At 48.6% G+C, this 14,005-nt stretch overlaps 1 protein-coding gene across 1 annotated transcript; it reads left to right on the top strand.

Annotated features, from left to right (window-relative positions):
• Positions 1–582: 582 nt before the first annotated feature.
• On the top strand, positions 583–1,665 carry LOC124010496 (neuropeptide Y receptor type 2-like). Its single transcript, XM_046322983.1, has one exon. The coding sequence runs from the start codon at positions 583–585 to the stop codon at positions 1,663–1,665; it is 1,083 nt and encodes a 360-aa protein (XP_046178939.1).
• The last annotated feature ends 12,340 nt before the right edge of the window (positions 1,666–14,005 follow it).

Genomic DNA, 14,005 nt, shown 5'->3' with positions numbered 1-14,005 from the left:
TCAGATCATAGATCATATCAGATCATATCAGATCATATCAGATCATATCAGATCATAGATCATAGATCATATCAGATCATATTAGATCATATCAGATCATAGATCATATCAGATCATATCAGATCATATCAGATCATAGATCATATCAGATCATAGATCATATCAGATAATAGATCATATCAGATCATATATCGAATCAGATCACATTAAAAGTAGTGCACTGTTTATGGAACAGGGTGCCACTTATATTTATCTGATTGTTTTTGAGCCAGTAATGATTCAGTATTTTCCTCAAGTTCACCGTCCAAGAATGTATAGGATCCAGACCAGCATGCATGTGGTGTCCACTGAATGTAAATTACTAGAAGCTAATTTGCAACCATCTACCTAGTTCTTCTTGTGCAATGAACCCCCCCCCTCCTTCCTTCCTTCCTTCCTTCCTTCCTTCCTTCCTTCCTTCCTTCCATCCTTCCTTACTTCCTTTCTTTCCTTCCTTCCTTCCCCCCCTACCTCCTTCCCTCCCCCCCCTCCCTCCCTCCCACCAACAGCACGGTCGACCGAGCACCTGACCTGCCAGTCCACATGGACACCACCTCCACCCACATGCAGCAAGGAATCCTGGGTAACGACAGTCTCAGCCTCCACCTCGACCGGCCGGGGTTCCACTCTGACATCACCAAGCATGTAGGAGTCCAGGCTGCTTTGATCACAGCGTATAGTCTGATCATCCTACTGGGTCTAGTAGGCAACGCCCTTGTCATCTACATGATCATCCGCTTCCGGAACATGAGGACAGTCACTAACTTCTTCATAGCTAACCTGGCCCTGGCCGACCTGTTGGTGGATACGTTGTGTTTACCGTTCACACTGGTTTATACCTTGCTCGACGAGTGGAAGTTCGGCGCGGTGCTGTGTCACATGGTCCCGTTTGCCCAGGCGCTGAGCGTGCACGTATCGATCCTGACGCTGACCGTCATCGCTCTGGAGCGCTACAGGTGTATCGTGTTCCACCTGGGCCAGCGCCTCACCTGGCGAAGCAGCCTGCTCATCATGGCTCTCACCTGGACGCTGTCCGCCGTGCTGGCCGGCCCGCTCGCCATCTTCAGAGAGTACCGTCAGGAGGAGATCCCGTCCATCAACCTGAGGATCTCAGTCTGCTATGAGAAGTGGCCTTACGGCAGCAGCAGAGACGGGGTAATTTACAGCCTGTCTATGTTACTGCTGCAGTACGTGCTGCCACTGTCCATCATCAGTTATGCCTACATCTGCATCTGGGTGAAGCTGAAGAACCACGTGAGTCCAGCGAGCCGCATCGACGCCATCCAGCGCAGGAAGAAGACCACCAAGATGCTGGTTATGGTGGTTGTCGTCTTCGCCACATGCTGGCTACCCTTCCACGTATTTCAACTAGCCAGTGACCTCGACCTGGTGCTCAGCTTAAGACAATACAAGCTCATCTATACACTCTTCCACATGGTAGCCATGTGCTCCACCTTCGCCAACCCGCTCCTGTACGGCTGGATGAATAAGAACTACAGGAATGGGTTCCTCATGGTGTTCAGGTGTGAGGCTAAACCAGACAGTATTCACCCTGAGGGATCCTTCAGGACCCGGTCACTAAGGAGGATGTCTCTGAATGGAGGACACCCTCCTACGGCCGTCTGATTGGTTGATTGGTCTGCGGTCTGATTGGTTGATTGATCTGCCGTCTGATTGAGGCTGCTGTGTGGAGTGAAATTAGTACCATTACAAAGGGAATCTGAGGCTGCTGATTTTTTTTTTTTTATAAACCTTGTCGGAGCCAGAACGGTCCGTAGGGCAGGAGTCCATCTCCTGTTTCTGTAGAATGAACCATAATGGTCCGTAGGGCAGGAGTCCATCTCCTGTTTCTGTAGAGTGAACCAGAACGGTCCGTAGGGCAGGAGTCCATCTCCTGTTTCTGTAGAATGAACCAGAACGGTCCGTAGGGCAGGAGTCCATCTCCTGTTTCTGTAGAGTGAACCAGAACCATCTCCGTTTCTGTAGGGCAGGAGTCCATCTCCTGTTTCTGTAGAGTGAACCAGAACGGTCCGTAGGGCAGGAGTCCATTTCCTGTTTCTGTAGAGTGAACCAGAACGGTCCGTAGGGCAGTCCATCTCCTGTTTCTGTAGAGTGAACCAGAACCCGGTCCATTTCCTGTTTCTGGGCAGAAGTCCATCTCCTGTTTCTGTAGAGTGAACCAGAACCATTTCCTGTTTCTGCCCGTCCGGGGGCAGGAGTCCATTCCTGTTTCTGTAGAGTGAACCAGAACGGTCCATCTCCTGTTTCTGTAGGGCAGAACGGTCCGTAGGGCAGGAGTCCATCTCCTGTTTCTGTAGAGTGAACCAGAACGGTCCATAGGGCAGGAGTCCATCTCCTGTTTCTGTAGAGTGAACCAGAACAGGAGTCCATAGGGCAGGAGTCCATCCATCCTGTTTCTGTAGAGTGAACCAGAACGGCCGTAGGGCAGGAGTCCATCTCCTGTTTCTGTAGAGTGAACCAGAACGGGGCCCATCTCCTGTTTCTGTAGGGCAGGAGTCCATCTCCTGTTTCTGTACAGTGAACCAGAACGAACGCCCGTAGGGCAGGAGTCCATCTCCTGTTTCTGTACAGTGAACCAGAAGGGCAGGAGTCCATCTCCTGTTTCTGTAGGGCAGGAGTCCATCTCCTGTTTCTGTAGAGTGAACCAGAACGGCCCGTAGGACAGGAGTCCATCTATACTATACTGCTGTGTGGAGTACACCCCCTGGACAGGACACTATACTGCTGTGTGGAGTACACCCCCTGGACAGGACACTATACTGCTGTGTGGAGTACACCCCCTGGACAGGACACTATACTGCTGTGTGGATTACACCCCCTGGACAGGACACTATACTGCTGTGTGGAGTACACCCCCTGGACAGGACACTATACTGCTGTATGGAGTACACCCCCTGGACAGGACACTATACTGCTGTGTGGAGTACACCCCCTGGACAGGACACTATACTGCTGTAAGTATGGAGTGATATTAGTGCCAAAATAAAGGACATCTGAATTGCTGCACATAACATTAAAGCAGCTCATCAATGATGACGACTAGGACCAGGAGTTTTCCTGACCTCATAAGCGACCTGTGCAAGAAAAACTCTGGACCCTATAGTTACCTGACCATATGGTATAACTAGGATACTCTAGACCCTATAGTTACCTGACCATGTGGTATGACTAGGATACTCTAGACCCTATAGTTACCTGACCAGGAAAAACTCCTGGCCCTATTTGAGGATTAATATGACACTTTATAAGGACCTTAATAAGGTTGTGGTGAAACTGCAACTGTCTGGCCTGAATGGCCTTACAATGATTACCTGGTTTCTACCTGACTGACTGACTGAGGTTTAGAGTTGAGAGAAGGCATTGTAATGATTACCTGGTTTCTACCTGACTGACTGACTGACTGAGGTTTAGAGTTGAGAGAAGGCATTGTAATGATTACCTGGTTTCTACCTGACTGACTGACTGACTGACTGAGGTTTAGAGTTGAGAGAAGGCATTGTAATGATTACCTGGTTTCTACCTGACTGACTGATGTTTAAAGTTGAGAGAAGGCATTGTAATGATTACCTGGTTTCTACCTGACTGACTGACTGACTGACTGAGGTTTAAAGTTGAGAGAAGGCATTGTAATGATTACCTGGTTTCTACCTGACTGACTGACTGACTGAGGTTTAGAGTTGAGATAAGGCATTGTAATGATTACCTGGTTTCTACCTGACTGACTGACTGACTGAGGTTTAGAGTTGAGAGAAGGCATTGTAATGATTACCTGGTTTCTACCTGACTGACTGAGGTTTAGAGTTGAGAGAAGGCATTGTAATGATTACCTGGTTTCTACCTGACTGACTGAGGTTTAGAGTTGAGAGAAGGCATTGTAATGATTACCTGGTTTCTACCTGACTGACTGACTGAGGTTTAGAGTTGAGAGAAGGCATTGTAATGATTACCTGGTTTCTACCTGACTGACTGACTGACTGAGGTTTAAAGTTGAGAGAAGGCATTGTAATGATTACCTGGTTTCTACCTGACTGACTGACTGACTGACTGACTGAGGTTTAAAGTTGAGAGAAGGCATTGTAATGATTACCTGGTTTCTACCTGACTGACTGACTGACTGACTGAGGTTTAGAGTTGAGAGAAGGCATTGTAATGATTACCTGGTTTCTACCTGACTGACTGAGGTTTAGAGTTGAGAGAAGGCATTGTAATGATTACCTGGTTTCTACCTGACTGCCTGACTGACTGAGGTTTAAAGTTGAGAGAAGGCATTGTAATGATTACAGGCATTGGATGTGTAAATGTTTGAAGTGCCCCTACTTCATCTAACTGGTACTGCTAAATAATTAAACGACTCTTGTCCAATGAATTCAAAGACGTGTTGATTGATCGTTATCTTTGGCTGTAACAGAACACTACACTGCTGTATGGAGTGATATTAGTGCCAAAATAAAGGACATCTGAATTTCTGTACTTATCATTAAAGCAGCTCATCTTTGGTTTGGCCACTTTGATCCTGAATTTAGTACAGGTGGGAGGATGATCCTGACTTTGATCCGGGGATTAATACGGTTGGGAGGATGATCCTGACTTTGATCCGGGGATTAATACGGTTGGGAGGATGATCCTGACTTTGATCCGGGGAGTAATACGGTTGGGAGGATGATCCTGACTTTGATCCGGGGATTAATACGGTTGGGAGGATGATCCTGACACACAGTCATATCATATCTTTAATTAGACAGGTAAGACAGCGAGGTCACTGAACTATAGAGCTGGATCTTCCAAAACACCTTGAATGATTGATCTTGTACACACCCAGGTACTGTAGGTCAAGTCTCATCTATTCTTCTCCAATAAAATGCTTGTTATGGTACCTTTTAAAACAAAACCATAACTGTGACATTTTCTCATAGTCTGTGAAATTAAATATATTTCCTTATTAGGTATAAACCCCAAATAAAGAGAAATTACTCTAAGTTTTGATTGACAACTCAGTCGCTCAATAAAAGTGTGGCCTTTTTGATGGTCATACACTGCCCCCTGCTGGTCAATATGAGGATAACATGGTCATACACTGCCCCCTGCTGGTCAATATGAGGATAACATGGTCATACACTGCCACCTGCTGGTCAATATGAGGATAACATGGTCATACACTGCCACCTGCTGGTCAATATGAGGATAACATGGTCATACACTGCCACCTGCTGGTCAATATGAGGATAACATGGTCATACACTGCCACCTGCTGGTCAATATGAGGATAACATGGTCATACACTGCCACCTGCTGGTCAATATGAGGATAATAGATGTTAACAGGTCATACACTGCCACCTACTGGTCAATATGAGGATAATAGATGTTAACAGGTCATACACTGTCCCCTGCTGTTCAATATGAGGATAATAGATGGTAACAGGTCATACACTGTCCCCTGCTGGTCAATATGAGGATAACATGGTCATACACTGTCCCCTGCTGGTCAATATGAGGATAACATGGTCATACACTGCCCCCTGCTGGTCAATATGAGGATAACATGGTCATACACTGTCCCCTGCTGGTCAATATGAGGATAACATGGTCATACACTGTCCCCTGCTGGTCAATATGAGGATAACATGGTCATACACTGTCCCCTGCTGGTCAATATGAGGATAACATGGTCATACACTGCCACCTGCTGGTCAATATGAGGATAACATGGTCATACACTGCCACCTGCTGGTCAATATGAGGATAACATGGTCATACACTGCCACCTGCTGGTCAATATGAGGATAACATGGTCATAAACTGCCACCTGCTGGTCAATATGAGGATAACATGGTCATACACTGCCACCTGCTGGTCAATATGAGGATAATAGATGTTAACAGGTCATACACTGCCACCTACTGGTCAATATGAGGATAATAGATGGTAACAGGTCATACACTGTCCCCTGCTGTTCAATATGAGGATAACATGGTCATACACTGTCCCCTGCTGGTCAATATGAGGATAACATGGTCATACACTGTCCCCTGCTGGTCAATATGAGGATAACATGGTCATACACTGTCCCCTGCTGGTCAATATGAGGATAACATGGTCATACACTGTCCCCTGCTGGTCAATATGAGGATAACATGGTCATACACTGTCCCCTGCTGGTCAATATGAGGATAACATGGTCATACACTGTCCCCTGTTGGTCAATATGAGGATAACATGGTCATACACTGTCCCCTGCTGGTCAATATGAGGATAACATGGTCATACACTGTCCCCTGCTGGTCAATATGAGGATAACATGCTCATACACTGTCCCCTGCTGGTCAATATGAGGATAACATGGTCATACACTGTCCCCTGCTGGTCAATATGAGGATAACATGGTCATACACTGTCCCCTGCTGGTCAATATGAGGTTAATAGATGTTAACAGGTCATACACTGCCACCTGCTGGTCAATATGAGGATAACAGATGTTAACATGTCATACACTTCCACCTGCTGGTCATTATGGGTTTTGTGTGTAAATTGATGAGGGGAAAAAACAATTGAATCAATTTTAGAATAACGCTGTAACCTAACAAAAAGAAAAAAAATCCCAGAAACAATCATGTCAATCTTTCTTGACATTTTTAAATCTCTTGTTGGCAATAACTTTCGTTCGCAATAATATCAAAACAACTGCTAATTTTTCCCCTGCCCAACACAACTAGGCTCATATCTAGACATGTGGGAGGGTGTATAGTAAGTAGTGGGAGGGACATTGTAGTTGTGTATATTACTGCTGGTTGGTCATCAGTAGTAGAGGGAGGGACATTGTAGGTGTATCCCCTGTCCGTCTGTCATGGCCCGGTACGTGGCTACTCGCCTGTGGCCCAGGGGTCTACTTCATAATGGAGGATTTGGGGGATTTAAAGTTTATATATATACACCGCTCAACAAAATAAAGGGAACACTTAAACAACACAATGTAACTCCAAGTCAATCACACTTCTGTGAAATCAAACTGTCCACTTAGGAAGCAACACTGATTGACAATAAATGTCACATGCTGTTGTACAAATGGAATAGACAACAGGTGGAAATTATAGGCAATTAGCAAGACACCCCCAATAAAGGAGTGGTTCTGCAGGTGGGGACCACAGACCATTTCTCTGTTCCTATGCTTCCTGGCTGATGTTTTGGTCACTTTTGAATGCTGGCGGTGCTTTCACTCTAGTGGTAGCATGAGACGGAGTTTACAACCCACACAAGTGGCTCAGGTAGTGCAGCTCATCCAGGATGGAACATCAATGCGAGCTGTGGCAAGAAGGTTTGCTTTGTCTGTCAGCGTAGTGTCCAGAGCATGGAGGTGCTACCAGGAGACAGGCCAGTACATCAGGAGACGTGGATGAGGCCGTAGGAGGGCAACAACCCAGCAGCAGGAACGCTACCTCCGCCTTTGTGCAAGGAGGAGCAGGAGGAGCACTGCCCGAGCCCTGCTAAATTACCTCCAGCAGGCCACAAATGTGCATGTGTCTGCTCAAACGGTCAGAAACAGACTCCATGAGGGTGGTAAAATGAGGGCCAGACTAGGTACCGAGATGAGATCCTCAGACCCCTTGTGAGACCATATGCTGGTGCGGTTGGCCCTGGGTTCCTCCTAATGCAAGATAATGCCAGACCTCATGTGGCTGGAGTGTGTCAGCAGTTCTTGCAAGAGGAAGGCATTGATGCTATGGACTGGCCCGTTCCCCAGAACGTTCCCCTGGGACATCATGTCTCGCTCCATCCACCAACACCACGTTGCACCACAGACTGTCCAGGAGTTGGCAGATGCTTTAGTCCAGGTCTGGGAGGAGATCCCTCAGGAGACCATCCACCACCTCATCAGGAGCATGCCTAGGCGTTGTAGGGAGGTCATACAGGCACGTGGAGGCCACACCCACTACTGAGCCTCATTTTGACTTGTTTTAAGGACATTACATCAAAGTTGGATCAGCCTGTAGTGGGGTTTTCCAATTTAATTTTGAGTGTGACTCCAAAGCCAGACCTCCATGGGTTGATAAATTTGATTTCCATTTGATCATTTTTGTGTGATTTTGTTGTCAGCACATTCAAATGTAATGTAAAGAAAAAAGTATTTAATAAAAATATTTCATTCATTCAGTTCTAGGATGTGTTATTTTAGTGTTCCCTTTATTTTTTTGAGCAGTGTATATAAATGATATTTTGTTTCTGCTACTACAGTATATAAATAAATAGCTGTTCTTGGAAGATGTTAAACAACTATATGAATCTGCTACTTTAAGGTTCTGATGCTGTAAAACAAAGAATCCATTTCTCTCTGTGGAAGACGAGAAAGAGAAGGAAGGAAGGAAGGAGACATTTTAAATCTTCTCAAAGGTTTGTATTCCTTCTCTATAACCCCCTAGAGTTGGGCCCAGGGCACCTAGAGTAGGGCCCAGGGCCTCTAGAGTTGGGCCCAGGGCCTCTAGAGTTGGGCCCAGGGCCCCTAGAGTTGGGCCCAGGGCCCCTAGAGTTGGGCCCAGGGCCGCTAGAGTTGGGCCCAGGGCCCCTAGAGATGGGCCCAGGGCTGCTAGAGTTGGGCCCAGAGCCGCTAGAGTTGGGCCCAGGGCCTCTAGAGTTGGGCCCAGGGCTTCTAGAGTTGGGCCCAGGGCCTCTAGAGTTGGGCCCAGGGCCTCTAGAGTTGGGCCCAGGGCCTCTAGAGTTGGGCCCAGGGCCTCTAGAGTTGGGCCCAGGGCCGCTAGCGTTAACCAGTAGTATCTACCAGGAATAATGAATCATAACCAGTAGAATATAGCCAACGTATTTCTTCTAAGAACATCGTTAGTGACAGTTTGACAGGTAATGGAATACAAACTGAAGTCTACAAACTGAAATGGTCACGTCCGCACGCAGTCCCTCGAGTCTTCCTAGAATGCTAAGATAAAGATCTAGCTAGCTAGCTTAGCATAGCATAGCATAGCGTTGGGAGTCAACGCCATGAATTAATTAACTACATATAGCGCAGGAATATGACCCTTGTTATAGGGCAGGAATACGACCCTTGTTATAGGGCAGGAATATGACCCTTGTTATAGGGCAGGAATATGACCCTTGTTATTGGGCAGGAATACGACCCTTGTTATAGGGTAGGAATATTACCCTTGTTATAGGGCAGGAATATGACCCTTGTTATAGGGCAGGAATATGACCCTTGTTATAGGGCAGGAATATGACCCTTGTTATGGGGCAGGAATATGACCCTTGTTATTGGGCAGGAATATGACCCTTGTTATAGGGCAGGGATATGACCCTTGTTATAGGGCAGGGATATGACCCTTGTTATAGGGCCTGAATAGGAACCTTGATTTGAAAAGATAGAGTCGATGCAGCCGCACCTTAAAAAACCTATTTGGCATAACAACCCCATCAAAATATGTCTGTTCTAGCTAGAGATATCAGTTGTAGAGATATCAGTTGTAGAGATATCAGTTGTAGCGATATCAGTTGTAGCGATATCATTTTTTTTCAATCAGTTGATGTCGGCCTTCCACATCTGCGGTGAAAGGTGTCAGAGCTACGGAGGTGTCAGAGCCAACTCTAGGGGCCCTGGGCCCCGTTAGCAGCCCTGGGCCCCTTTAGCAGCCCTGGGCCCCTTTGGCAGCCCTGGGCCTCTTTAGCAGCTCTGGGCCCCTTCAGCAGCCCTGGGCCCCTTTAGCAGCCCTGGGCCCCGTTAGCAGCCCTGGGCCCCTTTAGCAGCTCTGGGCCCCTTCAGCAGCCCTGGGCCCCTTGAGCAGCCCTGGGCCCCTTGAGCAGCTCTGGGCCCCTTCAGCAGCCCTGGGCCCCTTTAGCAGCCCTGGGCCCCGTTAGCAGCCCTGGGCCCCTTTAGCAGCTCTGGGCCCCTTCAGCAGCCCTGGGCCCCTTTAGCAGCCCTGGGCCCCGTTGGCAGCCCTGGGCCCCTTTAGCAGCTCTGGGCCCCTTCAGCAGCCCTGGGCCCCTTTAGCAGCCATGGGCCTCTTTAGCAGCTCTGGGCCCAACTCTAGCAACCCTGGGCCCCGTCAGCAGCTCTGGGCCCCGTCAGCAGCCCTGAGCCACTTGAGCAGACCTGGGCCCCGTCAGCAGCCCTGAGCCACTTGGGCAGACCTGGGCCCCGTTTGCAGCCCTGGACCCCTTTATCAGCCCTGGGCCCAACTCTAGCAGCCCTGGGCCCCTTTAGCAGCCCTGGGCCCCTGTAGCAGCCCTGGGCCCCGTTAGCAGCCCTGGGCGACTTTAGCAGCTCTGGGCCCAACTCTAGCAGCCCTGGGCCCCTTTAGCAGCCCTGGGCCCCATTAGCAGCTCTGGGCCCCTTTAGCAGCCCTGAGCCCCTTTAGCAGCCCTGGGCCCCGTTAGCAGCCCTGGGCCACGTTAGCAGCCCTGGGCCCCTTTAGCAGCCCTGGGCCCCGTTAGCAGCCCTGGGCCACGTTAGCAGCCCTGGGCCCCGTTAGCAGCCCTGGGCCCCGTTAGCAGCCCTGGGCCCCTTTAGCAGCCCTGGACCCCGTTAGCAGCCCTGGGCCCCGTTAGCAGCCCTGGGCCCCGTTAGCAGCCCTGGGCCCCTTTAGCAGCCCTGGGCCCCGTTAGCAGCCCTGGGCCCCTTTAGCAGCCCTGGGCCCCGTTAGCAGCCCTGGGCCCCTTTAGCAGCCCTGGGCCCCCTGAGCAGCCCTGGGCCCCTTTAGCAGCCCTGGGCCCCATTAGCAGCACTGCATACCACTGCTGGCTTGCTTCTGAAGCTAAGCAGGGTTGGTTCTGGTCAGTACCTGGATGGGAGACCAGATGCTAATGGAAGTGGTGTTGGAGGGCCAGTAGGAGGCACTCTTTCCTCTGGTCTAAAAAAATATTGGGGACACTGCCCTGTGTAGGGTGTCCTGACTCTCTGAGGTCATTAAAGATCCCATGGCACTTATCGTAAGAGTAGGGGTATTAACCCCGGTGTCCTGGCTAAATTCCCACTCTGGCCCTCAAACCATCAACTCTAGGGGCCCTGGTCCCAACTCTAGGGGACCTGGGCCCAACTCTAGGGGCCCTGGGCCCAACTCTAGCGGCCCTGGGCCCAACTCTAGCGGCCCTGGGCCCAACTCTAGCGGCCCTGGGCCCAACTCTAGCAGCCCTGGGCCCAACTCTAGCGGCCATGGGCCCAACTCTAGGGGCTGAAACCACATGATTTCTTTTGCATTAAAATGTCAACATCATCTGACACTCCAAAAATGACTATTTTGACAAGTATTTAACAGAAGAGGAAGAGGCGCCCTCGTATTTAACAGAAGGGGAAGAGGCGCCCTCGTATTTAACAGAAGAGGAAGAGGCGCCCTCGTATTTAACAGAAGGGGAAGAGGCGCCCTCGTATTTAACAGAAGAGGAAGAGGCGCCCTCGTATTTAACAGAAGGGGAAGAGGCGCCCTCGTATTTAACAGAAGGGGAAGAGGCGCCCTCGTATTTAACAGAAGAGGAAGAGGCGCCCTCGTATTTAACAGAAGAGGAAGAGGCGTCCTCGTATTTAACAGAAGAGGAAGAGGCGCCCTCGTATTTAACAGAAGAGGAAGAGGCGTCCTCATATTTAACAGAAGTGGAAGAGGCGCCCTCGTATTTAACAGAAGAGGAAGAGGCGCCCTCGTATTTAACAGAAGAGGAAGAGGCGTCCTCGTATTTAACAGAAGTGGAAGAGGCGCCCTCGTATTTAACAGAAGTGGAAGAGGCGCCCTCGTATTTAACAGAAGAGGAAGAGGCGTCCTCATATTTAACAGAAGAGGAAGAGGCGTCCTCGTATTTAACAGAAGAGGAAGAGGCGTCCTCATATTTAACAGAAGGGGAAGAGGCGCCCTCGTATTTAACAGAAGAGGAAGAGGCGTCCTCATATTTAACAGAAGTGGAAGAGGCGCCCTCGTATTTAACAGAAGTGGAAGAGGCGCCCTCGTATTTAACAGAAGAGGAAGAGGCGCCCTCGTATTTAACAGAAGAGGAAGAGGCGCCCTCGTATTTAACAGAAGAGGAAGAGGCGCCCTCGTATTTAACAGAAGGGGAAGAGGCGCCCTCGTATTTAACAGAAGTGGAAGAGGCGCCCTCGTATTTAACAGAAGTGGAAGAGGCGCCCTCGTATTTAACAGAAGAGGAAGAGGCGCCCTCGTATTTAACAGAAGAGGAAGAGGCGCCCTCGTATTTAACAGAAGTGGAAGAGGCGCCCTCGTATTTAACAGAAGTGGAAGAGGCGCCCTCGTATTTAACAGAAGAGGAAGAGGCGCCCTCGTATTTAACAGAAGAGGAAGAGGCGCCCTCGTATTTAACAGAAGAGGAAGAGGCGCCCTCGTATTTAACAGAAGAGGAAGAGGCGCCCTCGTATTTAACAGAAGAGGAAGAGGCGCCCTCGTATTTAACAGAAGAGGAAGAGGCGCCCTCGTATTTAACAGAAGAGGAAGAGGCGCCCTCGTATTTAACAGAAGAGGAAGAGGCGCCCTCGTATTTAACAGAAGAGGAAGAGGCGCCCTCGTATTTAACAGAAGAGGAAGAGGCGCCCTCGTATTTAACAGAAGAGGAAGAGGCGCCCTCGTATTTAACAGAAGAGGAAGAGGCGCCCTCGTATTTAACAGAAGAGGAAGAGGCGCCCTCGTATTTAACAGAAGAGGAAGAGGCGCCCTCGTATTTAACAGAAGAGGAAGAGGCGCCCTCGTATTTAACAGAAGAGGAAGAGGCGCCCTCGTATTTAACAGAAGAGGAAGAGGCGTCCTCGTATTTAACAGAAGAGGAAGAGGCGCCCTCGTATTTAACAGAAGAGGAAGAGGCGCCCTCGTATTTAACAGAAGAGGAAGAGGCGCCCTCGTATTTAACAGAAGAGGAAGAGGCGTCCTCGTATTTAACAGAAGTGGAAGAGGCGCCCTCGTATTTAACAGAAGAGGAAGAGGCGCCCTCGTATTTAACAGAAGAGGAAGAGGCGCCCTCGTATTTAACAGAAGAGGAAGAGGCGTCCTCGTATTTAACAGAAGAGGAAGAGGCGTCCTCGTATTTAACAGAAGTGGAAGAGGCGCCCTCGTATTTAACAGAAGAGGAAGAGGCGTCCTCGTATTTAACAGAAGAGGAAGAGGCGCCCTCGTATTTAACAGAAGAGGAAGAGGCGTCCTCGTATTTAACAGAAGAGGAAGAGGCGCCCTCGTATTTAACAGAAGAGGAAGAGGCGCCCTCGTATTTAACAGAAGAGGAAGAGGCGCCCTCGTATTTAACAGACTAATGACCCAATGTTTTCTTCACCCTATTGGATACTCTCAACGGAACCAGCAAAATCGAAAAATAAAAAAATAACATCTCCAATACTCCCAGAAAACAAACTCCTACCAGATACATTGGGGTAATACCAACACTAAAACGTTTCCTTTCCCAAAATAATATTTTGTTATTTAATTTATATTACAGTAACATGCAAAACATAAACATAACAGCCAGAGGGATTCCACGAAGAAATGAGACAAAAATTAAACTAATGTCTGTATTTGAATTGATATAATGTGGATTCCTTTTTTATTTTACGAGGCAAGTCAGTTAAGAACAAATTCGTATTTTTAATGACGGCCTAGGAACAGTGGGTTAACTGCCTGTTCAGGGGCAGAACGACAGATTTGTACCTTGTCAGCTCGGGGGTTTGAACTTGCAACCTTTCGGTTACTACTCCAACGCTCTAACCAGTAGGCTACCCTGCCGCCCTTTTCCTGCCCTTTTCCCAAAATAATTGTACTTCAATTCATCCTTATTTCATCCTTATTTCTTCCCCAATCAGATTCAAGCTTCTTCTTCGCTTGCAACCTCGTCCCTCCAGCGAAACAACGCCGCCTGCTGGAGAAAGACAGATTTTTGGAGTCAGTTATACTCTCGCGACGCCTCTTTCTTTTTTCTTTTTCTCTCGCGACGTTCTTCCTTTTTTATTTTTCTCTCGCGACGTTCTT

Source organism: Oncorhynchus gorbuscha, linkage group LG23 (genome assembly GCF_021184085.1).
Source record: "Oncorhynchus gorbuscha isolate QuinsamMale2020 ecotype Even-year linkage group LG23, OgorEven_v1.0, whole genome shotgun sequence".
In the NCBI taxonomy this organism is placed as follows: domain Eukaryota; kingdom Metazoa; phylum Chordata; class Actinopteri; order Salmoniformes; family Salmonidae; genus Oncorhynchus; species Oncorhynchus gorbuscha.
This window is presented reverse-complemented; position numbering and strand designations above follow the sequence as displayed.

Excerpts from the sequence above, each read along its gene's own strand:
- LOC124010496 (XM_046322983.1), top strand. The coding sequence starts at position 583 with ATGGACACCACCTCCACCCACATGCAGCAAGGAATCCTGGGTAACGAC.